The sequence below is a fragment of the Carcharhinus amblyrhynchos genome, chromosome 23 (assembly GCF_965287045.1).
Source record: "Carcharhinus amblyrhynchos chromosome 23, sCarAmb.v2.hapA, whole genome shotgun sequence".
Lineage (NCBI taxonomy): Eukaryota > Metazoa > Chordata > Chondrichthyes > Carcharhiniformes > Carcharhinidae > Carcharhinus > Carcharhinus amblyrhynchos.
Genome location: NC_137346.1, coordinates 32,941,439 through 32,964,010, shown reverse-complemented (window position 1 = coordinate 32,964,010; position 22,572 = coordinate 32,941,439). Strand labels below are relative to the sequence as shown.

Here is a 22,572-nt window from a genome sequence, read left to right as displayed (position 1 = left end):
CCAGCTATTCCTGCCCTCACTGTTTAACAAACCACAGCATCAATCCCAAATTGGCATTTACTTCCTTCAAAAATGGTTACAAGTGAACCCCGAAATTTCACCTACCAATGATGTTGTACATGCAGAGGGGGCAGGTGCGATGCTGGAGAAGCCAGGGATCCACACATTCCTTGTGGAATTCATGGAAACAAGAAATTATCCGTAGGTCCTACAAAGACAAATCAGCTGCAGAATAAGCAATGCGCTCTCATGGGCACCCAGCACAAAACACAAGAGTTACTCGCTTAGTAGAACTGCACAAACAGTGTTAACAATGAGTGAGAATCTTTTATCAAACTGCTAGGATCAGCTTCAGGAAGGTTACGGCATCAAGCAACAGTGAAAGTAGAATTAGACAAATGGGATGATGCAAGAGATTTTTGAGGCTTTCACCCAAGCCCAGGTAAATGGGATCTCCTTGTTCTCTGATGAGCAAACTGGCTATCAAAGCTGTAACACTGCACTTCACCTCAGCAACCAAGCCAGCAAACTGGTCCTTTCAAAGTCATGGGACTTTTGAATTAAGTCTTTGCAAACCTTAGTAGATTTGGATGTATGGCATAAACACAGACAACGTAAATAAGAATCAAAATCCCATTTGTGGGGGTGGTGGGAAGTGGGTGGGGGAGAGACTGGTCATTGAAGGATATCAGGATGAGAAATTGAATCCATTTAGTCTTTACTAATCAAGATTTCTATGTCATGCGAAAGAACAAAGATATTGACTAGTGCTTGAATCCTGAAATATAAATTCAATTTGCTACTAATTCTTCTCACCTGTCCTTCAGAGAATTCTTCCAGACAGATAGCACACACTGGCTCCGACATACTGCTCTGAGAATCTAGGCTGCTCTGACGTTCGTGACTTTGAGTTCGGCAACGGGATTGGTAACGTCTTGTAGCTAGCCGGCTGATTGCATTGATAGTCTGCTGCTGCAAGGAGTTCTGCAGAAAAAGGACATTGAGTCATTAGCTACAACAAATTGCATTTAACACTGAAAAATGAGTCACTGATTCTGGCAGTAAGAAGTGGTTTTGCTGTAGGCCAGTGGCACTTGATATAGTCTAACTCAATCTACTGAGGGGTAGCTAAGTCAACTATGCACCAGATATGTACAAGTCTGCACTCTTTGTTTACAAGGGAATAAAAGTGGGTGCTGTTTCCACATATGTTTGGTAGCAGGAAAATTTTGAAGTTGGCGGAAGATGACTTGTGGAGTATGAGGGGAGAAAACGAGGATAAAGAAAATCTCTTTGTTGGAAGGGGAGGATGAGACAGATGAACGGGAACAGGGCAGGCTTGTTGAGGTTCCCATTTTTGACAGACCTCAACTTTCTGCTAGACATAATGTAGTTCTTTGGTATTAATTTCATATTCCCTCTACATTTCACATTTCCATTCTGTCAGTGTAGGGAGGCTGTGCCGATGTCTCTGGGGAAGAGAACGAGTAGGTTGTATTTTGGGAAGGAATCATTCCCAGTCATAACACAGCTGCAGCCTTTATGCCAACTGTTCTTTTTCTTCCACCCCTAGGTCAATGGAATCTGCTCCTCTTTGCCAGTTTTCATGCTTTCATTTCTACCTCCTCATCCCCTACTCAGCTGTTCACACTGTCTCATTTATGCCTTTTATTTGTTTCGTACTTTCTTTTGTCCAGTGCATCACTTTGAACATCGTTTATTCTCTACCTGAGCACTTCACAGGTCATTACATTTCTTTTTTACTATTGCACGCGACTGTTCTGTTGTTTCTTTCTCTTCCTTATGTTCTGTTCTTTTCAAAAATTGTACATCTGCAATATCTTCCAGTTCTGAGCAGTTAGCTTTCGTGTTCTTCACAGGTGCTGTCCACCTCCAGTGTGTTTCCATTTTTAAATTAAAAAGGTACAGTAAAGCACCTTCAAGCTCCAAAGGGGTGCATTACCCTCAACCTTTAGGAAAGCATCTCTTTTATTTGTCAGTATAACATTGGCTATTTGGTGTACAAGTATGGGCAACTTAAAGTGCGTATTAACAGCTTTTAGGAATAATACATGGGTTTCTACAGCTGTGGAAACCTGGTGGTTCTGGTGTTGGGCCAGATCTGGAGCTAAATCCTACAATTGAAACACTGAGTGCCACTCAAACTCCTGAGCTTCTTTGATGCTTGCAATCATACTGTGTTTCCATGGTAAGTCTCAGTTCTAAATGCAAGCAAACTTTAAATTGAGAGAAACAACCAATATTCAAGTCCAAAGCCTTTGTAGCCTTGATGCAGATAGTTAACCACAGAGTTTAGATTGGCAGATTTATTAGTGACATACACAGTGTAATTATTGCAGAATAGTGTTACTCGGGCATAGTTCAGATCCAAGCTGATGCTGCCACTACAATAGTAATAACATAGAACGCTGCTATGTTCATAGTTATAGGAATATAAGCACTCATTGCTGTAAATCACAGTAAGGCTACATTACTGGGATGAAGTTAAACAGAAAGCTAATAGCCAGGACAGCCATAAACTGGAGGCAGCACTGCCCTTACCCGAGTCCGATTCTGCTTGCACTTGATTCTCACCGCCAGGATCATGACAACTACTGAGAAAGCAACAATTAGAGTCATCAGGATCCCCACATCATAGGCTGGCTGGAGAGAGAGAGAGAGAATAATTATTACCAATTGGATGTGGCTGCCCCTTAACTGTAACTTCATTGCAGTGTTAATGTAAGCCTTACTTGTGACTAATAAATAAACTTTACTATAAACTGCCTGAAATGGCCTCGCAAACCACTCAAATCAAGGGCAATTAGGAATGAACAACAAATGCAGGTCTTGTCAGTGATGCCCACATTCCATAAATGAATGAATAAAGACAAATACAGATGCTTTTCCATTAAACAGCATAACACTGCCTCAGCAACAACACACACCCTAAACAGTTAGCAGCTTCATTAGGAATTGGGGGTGATTTTCCAGCCCCATCCCACACAAGTGCAAATCCCATTATCAGTGAAAGCTCTCACAAGGGGGCCATAATGGGATTTGAGACAGGGATGATTAGATCTTCCCACCCGGCTGGTGATATCATCAGGTTGACATTTAAATACACTTAAATATACTTTTAAATATTCAAAAATCAGCTTAACGCTGCATCTTCCAGGGATGACAGATGTTCCCACCCGCTAGTAAGATGTGATGCAGTGGGAATCACTACTGCTCCCCAAAAACACAGACAAACAGATGATCATGCTGGGGGCTCCCCTCGCCCCCTCCACCCTCCAGGTGGTCAGGGACACAGCTGGGCAGTGCCCTGGCCCTACCCTGAGCAATGTGAACCAGCCATAAGCCATGATGGGGGACGTGCCAGCATTGCAAGAGTTGTGAAGGGGTCTTCAACATTAATTTGAGATTTGGAGAATGCCTCAATTTCCGAGGGGCTAGACTTGGTGTTGTCTTTAGACCTGGCCCCTCTGAATGATGACACAAAACACTGAAAAAATGAAAAGCACTGGAAGATCAGAATCACGCCACCAGGGCCACAGGAATTGCACTGGGTTTCTGTCATATTTTTTACAAAATTCTGCTCATCATCTCTGAACCTCACTCTCAGAATATTGTCAAACAACCTCTAGCAAAAGTCATACTGACTGATTTGATTTCTCATTGTCACATGTATTAGTTTACAGTGAAAAGTATTGTTTCTTGCGCTATACAAAGCATACCGTTCATAGAGAAGGGAAGGAGAAATTGCAGAATGTAGTGTTATGTCATAGCTAACTTGTAAGGAAGATCAGCTTCATGAGAGATGCGTCCATTCAAAAGTCTGATGGCAGCAAGGAAGAAACTGTTCTTGAGTCTGTTGATACGCGTCCTCAGATTTTTTATGTCTTTTTCTCAACGGAAGAAAGTAGAAAAGACAACGTCTGGGGTCCATGGAATCCTTAATTATGCTGGCTGCTTTGCCGAGGAGTGGTGTAAGCCTCTCAATTTTTTTTGAAGAATAAAGGCTTTGATGGAAGTTAAGTAATCAGGGGTGGCAGGTGGTGGGGCGAACTCAGTACCACAGGAATGTGAACACCACTTGCTGTGCAAGGCCAATGCTGAAGAAACTCATATTGGAATCACAGCTCTTATAATCTTTCCTCACTAAACGGGTGGCTTATTTTTTGGTAGGTGGGTAGATGACAAATACTGGAGGAAAAAAGCTGCGATTGCAAATCATCATTGCTACGTTACATGAACAGGCAGCCACTGAGTCAGAGCTCTATTTTCAGGGACACTGTGCAGACTGGAAATGCCACAGGAATATCAAAGATAATTCCCAGCAGTCACTAGCTGTTTGTGACTCATTCCCTCACCTGTACATCTGCACTTGGTTGAAGGATTTGACTTGTAAGAGAAACAAAGCAAAGGAATAGTTGCATCTGAATCCCTGTTGAGACTTGCAGGATCTACAATGGAAGTTAGTGCACAGCAACCAAGCCTACACTGCACTGCCTGAAGGCTGATCACACAGGAGAGAAGAGGACACCCCTTCAGGTACGCAGCAGTTAAAGCCTACACTCTGTACATGTTTATTGTGATGTGACCCTCAACTCAGTTATCTAAAAATATAGTCTTCAATGGCAAGAATTTGGACCTACTTATCGGTACTCCAGCCTTCAATTCCCCACCAAAGTCCCCTGTGGCAAACACAGTCAACAGGGAGGAGATTGTTGTCTTTAAGAGCAGGCAGAGGGTCAACATATTTTTTATAATTCTGGATATCAGGAATTTAAGTTTTAAGGAAAGGTTATAGACATTGGGCTGGCTTTCTTTGGGGAAAGGAACTTTCCGGATGACTTAATTGAAGTTTTTGAAATTATGAACAGAAATTGCTCCAGGTACTCTGAGGATTGATTTAGATACCAGGAGGCCCAGGTTAAAAATAAGGAGTATCTACACAGGACTTCACAAGAGGCAAAGAGGAAAGGAGTGACCGTGCGAAGCAGGATTTAGGGGAAGTGACTGAGGGCATTTTTTTGATGTTGGAGGGAGAGAGATAGCAAAAAGGGGAAGGATTTTCAGGGGAGAACTTCAGAGTGCAGGTCCCAAGGATGCTAAAGGAAGAACTTAATGACCCAAAGAATAATTGGAGAACAAGTTGCCAGGGAAAGGACATTAAGGCAAGTGGCATAAAACAGATAGACAAACAATTCAATACATTGCTGGATAGAGAAGGAACTAAGGTACGTGGAGGGAAGGTGAGATTGATCTTTGATAAAGTGACATGCTTTTGTTTTTGAAAATCTCAGCAGAATATCAGTCAGTGCAGGATTATTCCTTACGGAGACTGGCTGGAGAACCTTGGCAAGTTATTGATTTTTTTTTTAAGATGCCCCACACATGTTTCAGATTGCTTGTGAGGATGTTAAAGTTTAAATTCAAAGTTTTTAAAGTTAAAGTTCATATATTAGTGTCACAAGAAGGCTTACATTAAAACTGCAATGAAGTTACTGTGAAAATCCCCTAATTGCCACACTCCGGCACCTGTTCGGGTACACTGAGGGAGAATTTACCATAGTTAATGCACCTAACCATCATGTCTTCCAGACTGTGGAAGGAAACCAGAGTACCCAGAGGAAACTCTCAACAGACACGGAGAACGTGCAGGCTCCACACAGACAGTGACCCAAGCTAGGAATTGAACCTGGGTCCTTGGCGCTGTGAGGCTGCAGTGCTAACCACTATGCCACCTTGGTGTTATGTGCTGACCCATGGTGCTGGCTTTTACTGACTGACCCTGGACAGTACAAATGTGATCCATAATACATCACTGCTCCCACTTTTCCCAAAACCAGATCATATGGGAAAGGATTACTGCATGCTTTAAAAAAAATGCAAAGTTTGACAAAAGGTGGGTGGCTTAATGGAATGAGTTATCGAGTTACACAATTATACTTCTGTCAGCTCTTTCCCCACCGACGTAACATGCCACCTCGGAATCTGTACAACCTAATGAGGATATTTGGGATCTGAATTTGCTTGAATAATTCTAAATTTGGAACAGTTCAACCTGACAAAGCAACAGTGGAATTGCAGGCTCCTCTGGTTCAGTATTATCCTCTTCAATAAATGGATAAAGCGGCAGGAAGTGCTCTTAGCTGAATGAATAGAGAAGGCTTTTTGTTTACCTTAAAATGCTTTCAGCCCGCAATCACATTTCCTACCTCAGATTCACTTCCAGATTTATTTAGGTTTTGAACTTGCTACTGAAAAATGCAATTAACAGGGTATTATTTTGAGGCTGTGTAGAGACAGACCCCAGGAAATGTCTGTCCACAGGTTGGCTGCTGTATAATTAGTTCTGCACGGCCACAACCCTCTCAGATTCTCCCAGAACCAAGGCTTTCAACAAAGGTCAACAATTTAGGTAGAGAGCCTCATTCCCACCTGCTCACTTTGTCACACCATCTTTAAAATTTCTATGAAAATAACTGGACATTAATTGTGAGTGATGTTTTACATAGAGCTTTGAAACAACTACTCAATTGCTGACGAGACCAGTATAGATAACTAGGCCTGTTGAGCATTAGGAACCTATTTTCAGTTGGGCAATGCACCAAAAATGACTAAAAAGCAGGAGGTTGAGGGGGGAATCTGAATTTGTAGATAGTTCAGTGCCAGTTCAAGGTTCCATTGTGTGATTCGAGACCTTGCACAAATCCATAGCTCATCAGAATTCCTTTCCCCTCATCCTGCTAAACAAGCCCTTCAAGTGTTTAGCTGAGATTTAGTTCTAATATAAAACTTACCCGAGTCTGTGTCTCACTCTTGACGTGAATCCTGACTATTGCTTCACCATTAGTTTTGATGACCTTCATTAGCTGGAAAGCATCCTGGCCTTGGATCAGGATAACTGGGCGAAGTAGAGGATCATCGTGATTCTGTTTTAGCTGCAGGGAAGATGAAAAGCCACGTTAAGGAGTGTCTCGTTGGAAAGGCTCTTAATAAGAATGCAACTTATTGTTTAAAAACCATTTTGAACAAGAATTAACAACTGGTCTCTGTAAATTAAGGCTTGGCATTTCTGAAGTGTTCACAACACAGGGCACAAAACAAAAGAAACGTAGAGTTGACAAATTACAACACTCAGGGCTAAATGGTATAAAAACAGAGATGGATTACAAATTGGCATTAACTTACTTTCACAATATTGGCGGCAGAATTTATCTGCATTCCTTATTGCAAATACAAGACAGTAGACGTTTACAAGGCTTCCATTTAGTCGACATTCTGGGTAAACTCGGCTTCTGTCCTCATGAAGATGGTGCACACTCCGTGTGGGTAGCTAGATTCTGGCTACCATAGCCTATATGTAACATTGATTAGCACTCATCAGGTGCTCTACACTTATAACCATACCACAAATTAAATGACTAATGATTTCTTTCATTATCAGTGCGACGCATACTCCATACATATCACATTTCCTTTTGAATAGTAAGATTAAATGAGAAGCTTTCCTTTTAAATAGCTCTGTATTTATGAAACTCCAATCAGCATTGCCCACAGGCTCTCCCTTGTTTCACTGAAGATTCCACGATGCTTTCTAGCTGCTACGGTGTACCGATTCATCAAGGGCTGTGTTTTCCCCGACCTGCATTATTAAACTTCAGCGCCAGTCTGACTAGCTTTGAAAGTTGCCTAATGACAGGAGGACAGCCATAATTTCCTGACCTACTACCTTGTAACTAATTACTCACTAGAAGGATCCATAGGAGTTTGAATATCCCATCTGCTAATTACAATCTCTCATTTCCCTGCTTCCTTCTTACATTCTTACTCACATTAAATACCTGCAACCAATTTACGAAGAGCTCTCAGCTCTGTTTTGCAATCTTTTCTGATATCTTCAGCCACTTTGGTCTCACTTTTCACATTTTTCTGTTTCCTTTCCATTATGCATTTCTCCACTGTCATTCCCCTGCCCTTAGCTTAACATTTACTCTAATACATAGTGATATATTAGACTATAGTATATCATTGATGACCAACTCCAGTCCCATTGGTACCCCTATGTGGTATTGTTATAATCCTCAGCACTAGTCAGATTCCAATTGGTTATTCAGTCCAACTGCTGCTGCTCACTTGTCGTCAAATCTTAGAGAACATTGATCTAAGCAACTTGCTGATTTTAGTGAAGGGCTCCATTCTTTTGGCGGGGGGGATGTGGTTGGCGGTGAGGATTGGGAGAGCAACATTAAGGAAAAGGCTGTTAATGTTGCATTCGTGTTGCAATTAGCAGCATGCTTTAAGTTGGTGATTATGCACAGTCAATACCAATTGGGGAAGGATTAGGATATTAGCTCATTCTGAGGGACTTACCAATAAAATTCCAAGTGCCAAACAAGCATGAAAATGGGAGAAAATCACATTCATTTTTTAGGCGAACTCCCAGATGCTATTTTATGGCACAGTGGAAAAAATAAGGCAAAGTGTGATTCTTGCCAGTAGGGGGATTAGACAGAGTCTATTCCAAACCAGTGCGAACCTGGTTTTTTGCCTCTCATGCGATCATACTGGCTTGCCATGCCAATCAACTGGTGTGAAATGCTGATAAAATCACCAGTGTCTGGAATGAACTGGGAGAGTCTGTGACTTTACCTGACTATCTTGGAAATAAACCTATTTTAATGAAGGGAATGTGGAATTTGAAGCATAGACAGATCAGCCATGATCTTACTGAATGATGGAACAGGCTTGAAGAGCTGAATGGCGTACTTCTGTTCCTATTTGTATGTTCATAAGGTACAGGCTAACTTCTTACTCATTCTTCCTCGTTTGAATTAACAAGACATAATTCTTGTATTCTTGTGTTACCTTTTCATTTATACTATTGAATTACTGGGTTAATTTTAGTTTTTCATTTGAAAGGCACATGCCTGAGCCAAAGCTAGGAGCATTTGCACCAAATTTACCAGTTGCAGTATTTGGCACATGGGCTTTAAGCCCAAGCAGATAAGCTCGTTCTTTCATTAATCGATAAATAATTTGTCCGAAGTTTTTTTGTTAAATTTAAATTATGTGTGAAGTATTAAAGCATTGCTTTAAATCCTTGACAACACAAGCTGATAATTAGTACCGACATTTAATCTAAAATTCTAATCCTGTTCACCTCCCATGTCTGGTATATAATGTGCCCTTCTTTGAATGAGTCACATTTTCCTTGTACACTCGAACCAACTCTAATGATACCAAAGCCACAGAGTGAAGAAACGTGTCGAGATAGCATTGTTCTTATGACTGATCCTCATAATTATTCCCTTAATGTCGTCTCATTATCTGGTCCTTTTCCAGAATTACCTTCTTCGGAATAGAATCCATTCTTAAGCACTAATGTGCAATAATCAGTTCGCTGAAATGTACCTTGGTCAAGTGTTAGGAAATACCTCCTCAAATGTCTGCCATTGCATCTCTACTGACCTACTCCATAACCTAATTGCCTAGTTCACTTCAGCCAACTCTGTTTTTGTTCTTTTACAATTGCCTTCTCAGACACACTTCTCTGTCTCAAACTGAGTGCAAGCTTCATTCACGTTTTGATCACTGCTACCTGAGGCACCTTTACTATGAGGTAATTAATTAATCCTATCTCATTGCACATTACCAGATCTAGAACTGCCTGCTCTTTGCTTAGTGCTAGAACATATGCTCTAAGGAACAATCCCAAAAACCTACAGTGAACTCATATTCCAGGCTGCCTTTGCCAATCTGATTTGTTCAGTTTATATATAGATTAAAATCACCCATGATTATTGATGTATCTTTCACACAAGCCCCCATTATGCCTTCCTATAATCCCACCTCCTAATTGTGTTGTTACTATTAGCAGACATATAAACTACTCCCACAAGCAACTTTACTTTGTTATTTCTTATCTCTAGATAAGTTGTCACCATTTGAATGACTGGTAGTAAAATCTTCTCATTGTCAAGGTTGCTGTGCTTCATGGAAAGGTTCAGAGTGTCTCAGCACTTGAGAAATTGTTGCTGCTTTGTCAAAATGTCATTGTTCAGATTACATACTTTTAATTTATTCATTCATGGGATGTGGACAGTGCTGGCTAGATCAGCATTTATTTCTCATCCCTAATCGCCCTCGAAAAGGTGGTGAGCCACTTAAAGAACCGTTGCAGTCCAGATGTGAAGGTATTCTCACGGAGCTGTTAGATAGAAATTTCCAGGATTTTAACCCAATTACGCTGAAGGAGTAGCAAAATATTTCCAAGTCAGAATGGTGTGAGACTTGTATTGGAGCTTGCCGGTGATGATTTCCCATGTATCTGCTGTCCCTGTCCTAGTACTTGGTAGAAGTTGGATTGGGGAGAGCTGGTGAAGAAACGTCAGGGAGTTTTGCCCTGCCTCTTGTAGATGTTACACACTGCAGCCAAAGTGTTCTGGTGATGGATGGAACCAGTATTTAAGGTGATGGACGACTGAGCAGGTAAGCTTTATCTAGGATGGTGTCAAGTTTCTTGAGTGTTGTTGGAGCTGCAACCATCCAGGCAAGTGGAGAGTATTCCAAAACACTCCTGACTTTTGCCTTATAGCTGACAGGGTGAGACTTTGAGGAGTCAAAAGATGAGTTACTTACTGTGGAATACTCAGGCACAGTATGACTCACTGCTGTTGATGGGATATTTACATTCTGAAAAATGACTTGTGTTTGCTTACTAAAAACAGTCATCACATTCCAAAGTAATTAATCGTCCTCAGCAATTTGATAAGGTGCTATATAAATACAAACCTCAGTTTTTGACGCGTGACAAATTCCCACCAAAATCAGTTGATGTGGGATTTAACTCAAAAATAAGTGGATAAATATTTGGTTAAGAACATGACTAAAGATTGTAAAGGTAGATATGTTTGAGATGATGATGAAATCTTCCATATTGTGGCACTACAAGAGTCATTCATGTAAATACATTTCAGTAGGGTGAATGATAACTAATAAACGATCAGTTTGGTTGGTTTTGATTTGGGATGTTATGCCTTGGATTGCTGTGATTATTCACGTTCCTCAGTAGATGCTGTAAGATCCGTGATACACAAAGACATCTAGGCCCTGCCTTTCTTGTTCTGGTGCAGGGATGTTCTTGGGTCTGTGACAACTTGGTCAACTTTCTTCCCTCAATCAATTCCACAGATTAACTAGTCATCTATTTCACCCAGTTAGTTTTGGGATCTTGCTGTGAACAAACTAGCTGCTGCACATCTCCATCTTCACAGAAGACACCAACTGCTCTCCAGGAGGATGAATGGAATTTTAATGCAACTTTCTTTGGAATCAAAGATTGCCTCTATACAGTGATGGGAACTTCCCATGGTGACAATTTGGATAATGACGTTTGATAAGATGTGTGAACAGTAGTGCTGGTGGGAGGTGACACCAGGTACTTTTAGTGAGTTAAAAGAAAACAGGCTTTAATGAAAGATCATCTCTGTCCTGAACCATTCTTGCAGCCTGATGATTACTGTCAATGACAAAGATGTTGAATGTTCATCTTACCTGACCCACAGCACTTGCATCATCTGTTACATCGAAGATCACTGCTGTGGCACCTCTCTGAATGGCAAACTTGGCCTGTAAGGGAGAAAAGGCAAAAGTTATGAAAGTATGAATGGCACATCCCAAGTATACCTACTCCACAAAACCGCAAAATCACAGGTTTCCTTATTTGTGATTGTGGGATGAAGTTAGAAATCTGGAGCCTTCTATCTCTATAACGATGGGAATGTTAAGATATCAAACTGAAATGCTCAACCATGCACTCGTCAGAAGGGAAGTAGTGCAGAGCAGAATACCACCTGTATTAGAGTAAGTGCAAAAACGGAGACAGCAGCATGTAGGGGAAATGCCAGTTGGGTATCGGGGTGTTTTTTTTTACAGCAAATTAGGTGACTAAGTGTTACTATCAGCAGCTGTGCAACAGAGGTTTAAAATAAAAATTAACTGTTCCAAATTCCCACACTAGTACATCTTGCCTGAGTTTTGAATAATGCAAGGTTCAAATGATTCTGACCATAACTTTTTACAGTAAGAAGTCTCACAACACCAGGTTAAAGCCCAACAGGTTTATTTGGTAACAAAAGCCACTGGCTTTTGAAGCGCTTGCTGCTCCTTCGTCAGGTGAGCTCAGGTACATAAATGGAGAATTTTCCATGTATTTTTACCAAGATCCTTCGGACCAAACGTTTCTAAAGGTCACACGTGGCAGATCATTGCTGAAATCTGGACCAAGAGATGTAGATAACACGCACTGCAGGGGGCGCTAATTACCCACCAAAATCTTTTTCAGTACAACCTGACACCAACACACAATTACTCACAGCACAACACAACCACACACGACACAATCCAACATGGATAGTTACACAGCACACCACAACGCAATACTGACACAGTTATACACAGCAAACCACAACCAAACACTGACACATAGCACTACACAATGCAACAGTGACACATAGTTACACACAGCACTCCACAGCCAAACACTGACACACAGTACTACACAATCCAACACTGCTGAGGTACATTGCTGCATAAGTATATCCACATTCAGTTACCCACGAATAAACTTTCTCCTTTTTAGGTATATCTTTAAATTTGTTTACAACTTCTTCTAACTGAATAAACTCTTTTTAGTGCTGAGGTACAACATAGAGGACAATTTCAGAACATCTCCAATTCTGCTGGTGTAATTTATAATGTTGTCATCTTCACAGAGCAGCTGGGTAATAAGTTAATCAGCCAACTCTTTGCTGCAACAGAATAATTTCTCTGAAGAGGGGTAGTTTTGAATCCTTTTAAGTATTAGAAGCTGATTCTCATTGCTAGTTAATTGAGAAAGATAAAGTGTCTGAGAATTATTTTTTAACCATCATTATATTAAGTGAGTAAAGTGTGTGGGGGGCGGGGGCGGCGCTGGTTAGTGGTTGCTTTGGAAAGCTTTAAGTTAGCTGTTCCCCAAGGGGAATTCCTGAGCTAGTTTCCATGTCTTTCTACCATTTTAAGGAACATTCCACAGCCTTTTTTCGACTTCCTAAGTTTCCCTGAGGAAGATCGCTAATGTACATCCTCAGGAATGAGATATGCTAAACAACGGAACTCAATCTCACTCTGATGCTGCATAAAGGTTTTAAAGGCTGCACAGTACATGCCTAGCAGGATCCTTCTCGCAAAGACGTTGGAATGGTACCAGTAATAGCTGTATTTCACCCAGCATGTTCAAGATAACAACATCCTTATCTGTGGTACAGCCTGGAAATGTGTTCTCCTTCAAGCATCTGACTTGTTGGATTCCTTCCCTGGCTTATGCAAGGCTGTTCATTTCATGAATATCATTTGGGAATCTCTATGAGTAAACTTTCCCTCTGTGGTAATCAGGTTGGAGCTATCAAAGACAATTCAAACAATCTGACAGACAGCAGAGACAGTGAGTGGAGAAAGGCAGGAACTAGTAGTGCGCATGTGATAATTACTAAATGGGCTCAGAATTTCATCAGCCAAGTGCACCCTCCAAACTCATGCTATTACATTCATTAAGTGTACTCAAAAGGGGGCGCTGAGGTCAAAATTCCTGAGACAGCTTCTCTATCAGAACACCCAAAAGGCTTATCTGAGTCACTGATGTTCCCACATTGTAGATGATCAGTGCCACTCTCATATACTATCAGAGCACCAGCCAAAGGTGAAAGCAGTGATCTAGCTAATGTCCAACCAACAATGTAGTATGTAATATCTTAGACAAATCCTTCAGTGATGGCAGGCTTCACTTCTGGGGCAGAGGGAGGAGGTTATTCTCACTGTAGGATTTCCTGTAGTGAAATCTTCACTCTGTGATCTAGGAGCTTGAGCTGAGACCAATGCTTAGAGACCACAGTGACCTCAGCTAGTAGTTCTGGTTCATGCATGTCAGAAGAGGTATTCTTAAAATAAAACTTTGGGAGAGTTTTCTCAGAACCATAAATATTAGTAAGGGCCACTGCAGTCTTAAGGTCAGGGGCACAAGACTAATAGACCCAGTTCTTGATAAAAAGTTTCTGCAAACAATTCTATCAGAGGAGTTTGAGTGACAGCATTGGCTGAGATGCAGGTTAAATTCAGTTCTCATTTGTGGGGCATCCAAAAGTCTTTTAGATTTTTTTATTCTATTTATAATTCCTCCCCCCTCCCCCGAGTCACTTCTGCCCATCCCCAATTCTTCAAAGATGGTATACACAGATGACACTATTGAGCTGGGAAATGTGCAAATTGTGCAGTAATGGCTAACGCCTCAACAGCAGTCAAATAAATACTGATCAGTTTGGTTGGTTTGCGCAACAAAGTCCTTTGGCCTCGGCAGATGAAAGGAGTGTTAACTGGAACCACATCACATTGCCAAGGGCTCAGTCAGAGCAAGTAGTATGAGTTGCAGTTTGATTGCTCCGGGCACAAACCATGACAGTTGGGAAGGTAATATTTAAACTAAAAGAAATTGCATTGTGAAGTATTAATCATCCAGAAGAAATAAAAATAGGGTTAATATTTCAGGTGGTGGTGAGGGCTGGAAACTTCTTATGAAGCAGTAAATTCTGCCAAAGGGCTTCCATAAAATTGTCACACCCTTTCTCTTTCAGATGTTGGCAACCCACTGTGTTATGTCCAGCATCTTCTACTTTTAAACCCTTGTCTTTGTGCTGCATCTCTTGCCCTTTGTTGCTGGTTCAGTCACACACTTGCTGCTAAAAGGTCACGATCTTTCCACTAGCTGAAAGCCATGCATCTCAAGGGAGGTGATCACCTGAAGTGCTGCTCCACTGCAAACAAGCTACCGCGCATCTCATCCTTTCATCCCACAGCTTAATCTTCTCCTTTCACATTAAAACATTTATTTACTCTGAACACCTGACCCTCAGGGCCTCTCTCAAATTATTGTGCTTGCTGCCTTCCTTTAGAAAGCAGTTCAGCTAAAAAAAAATCAGTGCAAATGCTTCACTGAACTTAGTTTTCTGAGAGCAGCAACAGCCCCACAGGTAGGGGGTGTGGATAAAAACCCACTTCACCTGGGTACAGGTGTCAATGCCTGGAAACCAGTGCTGGTGTCGATGCCTGGAGACCAGTGTACACTGCCAAGTGAGAATTACAAAAGTAGTATCAATCATTTTAAAAAATTACCTATTTTGTGTGAGTTTGTGATCAAGGTGAGGGTTGAGTGTTCCAGGATCAGAACACTCTACATTTCAGACACCCAGTGTCATCCTCAAGCCCTCCAACTCAGATACAACTATGGGCAGAATTTTCCCATTCCACCCACTGCGGGAATTATAGTGGGAGCGGGTGGGACAGAAAATTCGGCAGACCATTTTAAGGTCTGTTGACTTCAAGCAGAAATTTCTGCTCGAGACACACAGCCAGGAAATCCCACCCTATATTGTGAGTCCTAACTCTACAGTCCAGGCATGTACATCCTGATGTTCTGGTGCTCAAATGCCATGGGAATATGACCCATTTGCTTTTATACTTCTTCTTCCCTGTTTGTGGATCTGAATGTTTGGAAAAATTGTTTTTGGCTGTTACCTTATTAGCCAAAGAGTCCCTGTAGTGCAGGAGGTGGCAATTCAACCCATCGAGTCTGTACCAACCCTCTGACAGAGCATCCTACCCAGGCCCTATCCCCATAACCCAACGTAGTTACTCTGCTAATCCCCCCTAACCCACACATCCTGGGACACTAAGGGGCAATTTGGCATGGCCAATCAACCTAGCCTGCACATCTTTGGAGTGTGGGAGGAAACAGGGGAACCGAGAGCAAATCCATGCAGATACAGGGAGAATGTGCAAACTCCACACAATCACCTAAGTCCAGAATTGAACACAGGTCTCTGGCACTGAGAGGCAGCAGCGCTAATCACTGTGTCAAAGTGCCGTCCTAAAAGCCAATAAATCTCAAATCAGGGCATGTGTTATAATCAACAACAAGATGGGAATGTGGATTTAAATGCTATATGTTACTCTCATAACTCCATGCAATGCACTTCAAAATATCATCTTGAACAGCTTGCACTAATCAATGTGATTTCCCTATTCCCCATAACAGCTATCCTGTGGCCTCAGTGAGCTTTCTATTTGGTACAAAATTAGATCCTGTTGTGCGCTTTGGGCTAATTCCCATTCTGTATTGAATCAAACAGCCCATCTCATTACATCCACCAAACCAGGCTTTCATCCATCAGTCTGCAAAGAACTGCATATGGGTCTCAAAGGTGAAACGCACAACACCATTTAGTTTCTTCCTACTCCCATGCTGGAAAACAGTCTAGATCCAGCTCAACAGCTAAAGTATGTGGCTAAGGGACAAAAGTTAACTTGCTTTTTCCTTTCAACTAGTGACCAGGTGCTAACAGGTCATGGGAGCAAATATCTCAGAGAAAAGCAGAAGCTGTTGAGGGTTGGACACAGTTGGTGAGGAGCCTCTGACTGGCTGAGCAACTGAAGCAATAGTGAAGTGCTTGTGTAGCTGGAAGCCAGTTGATAGCATATCTACGGATAAGGAATTCAATTCAGATGAAGCGCATGGTGACAAGCCTGATAAAATGGATAAAGCTATCAGTGGAAGTGAATTTTATTGCAACTGCCGTCCCCAACCCTCCCCCAAAAATATTTAACTTTTGCCCTTTGCTTGTGATGATCCAACTTCAATTGCTTTGGTTTATGTTTAACTCACAATGACAAGAAAGGATCATAGTCTCTGTTGACCTCGCATTATTGCTCATTATGGGTTACTCGTGACTGCAGATTGCAACTAACATTTACATGACTTAGGCCACAGACAACCCCAGCTAACTAGCAACAAAAACGAATGGTGTAGGGACCCCCCACAACAAGAAAAGACTTCTAACCATTACTAAAACTTTTCTTTTAAAGTGGGAGTCATGAAGTGGAACATGCTTTGAGGGTAATATGGATGCTTAACTTTAAAATAGGGACAGGGGCCCAACGACAGTATTTAAAGTAGCTGGAACGTAGCCAGTGCTGATCCTCTTGGCTTCTCATCAAAGGCTTATTGCAGCTTTGTTATAAGTTGAACTATGTTCGCTCAGTGCAGCCAACTCTCAGCACCTTGCAGTGAAGCTCAGGGAACTATATGGAGTGAGGTGCAGTAATGAGGGTTACCATTTATTAAGCTGATTGTTCTCTACACCCTAGTTATGACTAACACTATATCCTGTATCCTCTCCTTCACCCTAATGTATTCTATGAATGGTATGTTTTATCAACAGAGCAAAAAACAATACTTTTCACTATATCCCAATACACGTGACAATAATAAATCAAGGTAAATCAGATCAGTGGGCGAGTAGAAAATTGTGGCGTGGAGAATTTTGAGGAGCAGTGGGCAGTAAGCAATTTACAAAGCAGTAGAGGACAATGGGGCGTTAACCAAAGGAACAAAAGGAGGCCATTCAGTTCCTCCAGCCTATTCAGCAAATCAATTCAAATCAACTACCCACCTTGGTTCCATAACCCTTACCACTCTTACTAATGGAAATCAAACAAACCCAGCTCTCAGATTTTGAACTGACTTATCCTCAACAACTATGGGGAAATTTTCCAAATTTCCACTGTCTTGTGTGTGAAGGTGTGCTTCCTGAAATCATTCCTCAACAGTCTAGCTCTGATTAAGGTTATACTCCTTTGTTATGATATAAAAGCATGAACAGGATCAACATACAGCTGCTTGAGCCTGTTTCTGTGGTATTTTTAAAAGGATAGGCTTGCAGACCACGAAGGTACAAATAAGTCAGAGCTTTATGAGAAAAGTTTTAACTCACTCGTGCAAACGGCTGATGACATCATCAATAGCTCACGCGATTGGACTCTTAAACTGACCATGTTCCAATTAGGAACAAACATGAATACACAACACTTTCATTCTCCTTTACGGCAGAGGTTTCTGCACTGGAATACAATATGGCACTAACAATCAAAATTTACAATGTGAACAATTAATAACACAACAGTCAGTAAGTTAAACATTTAGAAGGATGTCAATTTTTGTGTGGCTATCAGCAACCTCAGGCACTTGCTTTTTCGTGTTGACTGCAACCGTTGGTGTTGCTGGTTGAATTTGGATGTCAACTGGAGTCGATGTATGATTTGGAGGTTTACTCGGCGTTGAAATGTCCTCAGTTAAGGTACTGTCTTCCAAAGTTGCTTCTGGTATCATGTTCTGAGGAACGTCCAGGTCTTCACTTGGCACAGTTTGTTGTGGACTATTGGTTGACACAGTCTCTAGCAAACTAGTTCTAGTTGCTAAAAAGCTAATTAACATATCTTCTCCATACTACCTTGTCCTGAATTTGAACGGCGCAGGAGACTGGTCCTGGCAGATTTCCACTTCTCACTGATGATATAATTCCTTGCCAATACTACCTGACCTTAAAAACATTTGTGTTTAGCCCTGTCCTCATGTTGTAAAACCTGACTTTGTTGTTCTCTCTCAACAATTTCGCTCATCTTAAGTGGCTTCAGCAAATCCAACGCCGTGTGTAACTGACAGAGAACTTTAGGTTGTCGAACGTGTTGTATTCCTGTATGTCATCAGGAAGTGGCTTAGTCATTTAGACAATGATCCTTGTTCACAAGTTACTTTCAATTAATGCTTCATTGTTTGAACAAACTTTTCAGCCAGCCCAGTGCAGGATGCTAAGGAGCAGATCGGCTGTGTTGGACTCCGTTCAATAACTTGTGAATTCTTACAAAGTGAACTGTGGCTCATTGTCGCTAACAAGTTGTTCAGGGTAACCAAATCTTGCAAAAATCTCACCCATTCTTTCTTTCTTTCTTTCTTTCTGTTGTTCTTTGAGGATATAGTCTTCATAATGGTGACTTCTGGCTATCAAGAGAATGCATCCATCACAACAAAATACATTTGTCCTTCTAGCGGTTTGGCATAATCTAGATGAACTCTTTGCCATGGCACTTCTGGCCATTCCCATTGATGCAATTGGAAATTATTGATGGCAGGTTTCAAACTTTTTCACAAGTTGAACACGTACTTGTCTTCTCCTCAATTTCACTATCAAGCCCTGACTACCAAAAATAGCTTCCGGCTATCTCCTTTATCCTTAATGCCCACAATGACCTTCGTGTAGTCAGTTTACTACATGTCGCTTCTCTTCACCATTGGGCATTATGTGAGAAATCCTATGCTTAAGGGTAACTTTGGATCAAAGTGTGTCAGTACTCCTGACTTTAATAATGCCTCCTAGCTTGTATGAGGCATTCTCACACTGATCCACTCATTTCCTGTTTTGACACAAGTTGTGTAAAGGCTTGAAAATGGTTGCTAGATTAGGGTTTAAACCTGCCATAATAGTTTAATAAGCCAAAAAACAACTGAAGTTGATTTACATTTTGAAGTGCAGGTGCCTCAGGTATGGCTTTTACTTTTGAAGGTGATTTGCGCAGTTTCTTTGCATGTATGACAAGCCCCGTATTCAATAGAAGATTTGAAGAATTCACATTTATCCATCCATACTCATGATTAGTAATCTTCTTGTCTTTAGAGTGTTGGGTCTACATTTTGGAGATGCTCTTCTTCATTCTTGCCAGTAACTAAGATATCACCTAAGTAGCACTGGACTCCTAATATGCTTAGAATTTGGAACAATGCAAGTGCAGACCTAATGCTAATTGGAAGCCTTTTATGTCTAAATAGCCCCTTATGTGTCACGATTGTCAAATATTCTTTGAATCCGGATCCACGTTTATCTGTAGATAAGCTTGAGTAAGGTCAACTTTACTGAAATGCTGGCCTCCGGCCAACCCAGCAAATAAATCATCAATTAAAAGGTAGAGGGTACTGCTCTGCACACAATACCAGATCGATAGTGACTTTAAAATTGTCGCATATGCATACCAAACCACCGTTCTTCATCACAGGTACTACTAATGTGGCCCAATCACATTAATGGATTCAAGGAGCCTGGCTTGACCAGCCTCTCTACTTCTCCCTTGACCTTCGGCCTGATGGTATATGACATTGATCTAGCCTTTAAACATCTTGCTTGACTTTCATCTTTAATCATTAGCTTGACTGAGAACTCCCTCATGCTTCCCAGCTTTCCATCAAAGACAATGCTTCTTTAAACTCTTTGGTGGACCTAATACAGGCTGCGACATGAAATTTGTCTCACTCAGTTTAGCTTGATTCTCTCCAGCCAGGTTCTCCCCATCAGGATTGGATCATATCCCTGCACTTTGTTAAAGGGCAAGTCTGTAGTCCGGCTATTTAGTCACACATTTATGTTGGTATGGCCTCTTAACTGAACCACTATGGGAAGGGCTTGTGTATGCACAATGTCCCACAAAGCTTTTAGTATTACCTCGATTTTTTTCTTTCAAACAAAGTAACCCTGAGTTCATCCTATTTCCTTCCAATTTTTGCAAAACCCCTAGCTCCGAGTTATTGTTGCTGGGTATTTGTTTTACTCACAATACCTCCTGTACAGTTCCAAAGCTTTCCGCTAAAGCACATGGCAAGTTTCTTTTTGATGTTACTTTGCCCAAAAATCTTCAATTATATTTCAGTTTCTTCAAAACCTGCTACTGATATTTGGCACCCCCCTGCATCGCCAGCTTTGGTGCAGCAATATTATCTTCTTAATACTTTTCGGATGCCTGCAGCATGCATCGATAATTTTTAAAATTTTATATCTCGGCGGGGGTGGGTCTGACGGTGTGGTTCCTCATCGCCAGTTTTCTTTGTGGAATTTTAAAAGGAATGGTTTATCGGCCACAAAGGTACAAAAAAAGAGCTTTACTAGAAAGGTGTTTTCACTGCAGGCTCTTAGGATAGACTGCATATTTGCCGTTACAGTGAACATGTCATCAGTACATTATGTGATTAAACTCTGAAAGTGACCTGTTCCAGCAAGGAAGAAATATAAATACAAATCAGTTCCACTATCCACTGTGGTATTACACTATGTTAGGGGTAAGTTTTTCACTCAGAGGGTGGTGAGTGAGTGGAATCGGCTGCTGTCGGTGGTGGTAGAGGCAAACTCGCTGGGGTCTTTTAAAAGACTTCTGGATGAGTATATGGGATCTAATGGGATTGGGAGTTACAGGTAGTTCTATGGCTTGGTAGGTATGGATGTGATCGGCGCAACTTGTGGGCCAAAGGGCCTGTTTGTGTAGTCTTCTATGATCATGATTGATCTCTTGCCTCAACTGCACTTTCCCACCCACTCCTCATATCCCTGATTTCTCGAGAGATCAAAAAACTATCTCAGCCGTCAATATCCTCAATAATGAAGCCTCAGTGGAGAATTCTAAAGATTTACAAACTTCATCACCCATCCTAAATGATCTTCTCTTGAGATTGTGCCCCCACTATCTGCATGTTGTAGATTCTTCAGCCTGCAGAAACAGCCTCTCAGTGTCTGGCCTGTGAAATCCCTTCAGAAACTGGAACATTTTCATGTGTTTTGAACTCAAGAGAAAAATTCAATTTCCTCAGCCTCTCAACATACATTGTTTCCAGGGCTAAGGGTTAATCTAGTGAATGCTATACTGCCTCCAGGACAAGAATATCCTTCTGTGAATATGTAGACCAAAACTGTGCACAGCACCTCCATGAGTGGTATTGCCAAAGCCTTTTACAACTGACTTTCTTATTCTTGTATTTCTGAGCTAAATTTGTGTTCCTTTCAGGGTGTACCCATGTTTCTCTGAATAGCAACATGCAAAAGATTCAAACCTTAAGGAATTCTACTTTCTATAACCACTGAAATGAATAACCTCACACTTTCTCAATTTATATTCAACATGCTACATTTTTACTCACTCACCCAACCTGCCCATCTCTCCATAGCTTTGTATCCCCTTCACAGCTTACAGTTTAGCTTTGTATTGTCTGAAAAGTACATAAATAACGCTTGGTGTCTTTGTCTCAATCATTAATATAAATGGCAAATAACCAAGGCCCAACACTTCTTGCAGCACTCCAGTCATTTCAACTTGCAAGCTTGAAGATGGCCCATTTGTCTCCATTCGCTACTTCTTTTCAGACAACCAGACCTCTATCCATGTGAATATATTATCCCTCACCTCCATGAGCTGTTACCTTGTGTGGCACCTTATTGAATGTCTTTTGAAATCCAAATATACTACATCTATTGGCTTCCCTTTAATGACAGTACTAGTTATATCCACAAAAAGAAATGCTAATAAATCTGTCAAACACAGTTTTCTTTTCATAAAACCACGTTAACTCTGTCTTATCATACTATGTTTCTCTGTTCCAACATTTTCCCCGACAGTTCCTGTAGTTCTGATTTCTCCCTCTTTCTCCTTTCTTGAATAGCCATTTTATATTTGATAACTTGCAATCTGCTGGGATTATTCTAGAATCCCACGCATCCATTTTCCCTTTCAAAACAGTAGGATGTAGGCCAGGAATTTGTCAGCTTTTAGACCCTTAAGTTTCTCTAACATCTTTTCTCTGCTTATATTCATTATTGT

General features: G+C 41.2%; 1 protein-coding gene across 1 annotated transcript in view; it reads right to left on the bottom strand.

Annotated features, from left to right (window-relative positions):
* The window catches only part of rnf43 (ring finger protein 43), a 177,859-nt gene that overhangs the window by 13,925 nt on the left and 141,362 nt on the right, over positions 1 to 22,572 (bottom strand). The window contains exons 3-7 of the mRNA XM_080210829.1: positions 11,569 to 11,643; positions 6,813 to 6,953; positions 2,563 to 2,664; positions 817 to 984; positions 106 to 208 (exon numbers count right to left, since the gene is read on the bottom strand). Of these exons, the coding sequence (XP_080066955.1) occupies positions 106 to 208; positions 817 to 984; positions 2,563 to 2,664; positions 6,813 to 6,953; positions 11,569 to 11,643 (589 nt within the window). The remainder of the gene's footprint in view (positions 1 to 105; positions 209 to 816; positions 985 to 2,562; positions 2,665 to 6,812; positions 6,954 to 11,568; positions 11,644 to 22,572) is intronic.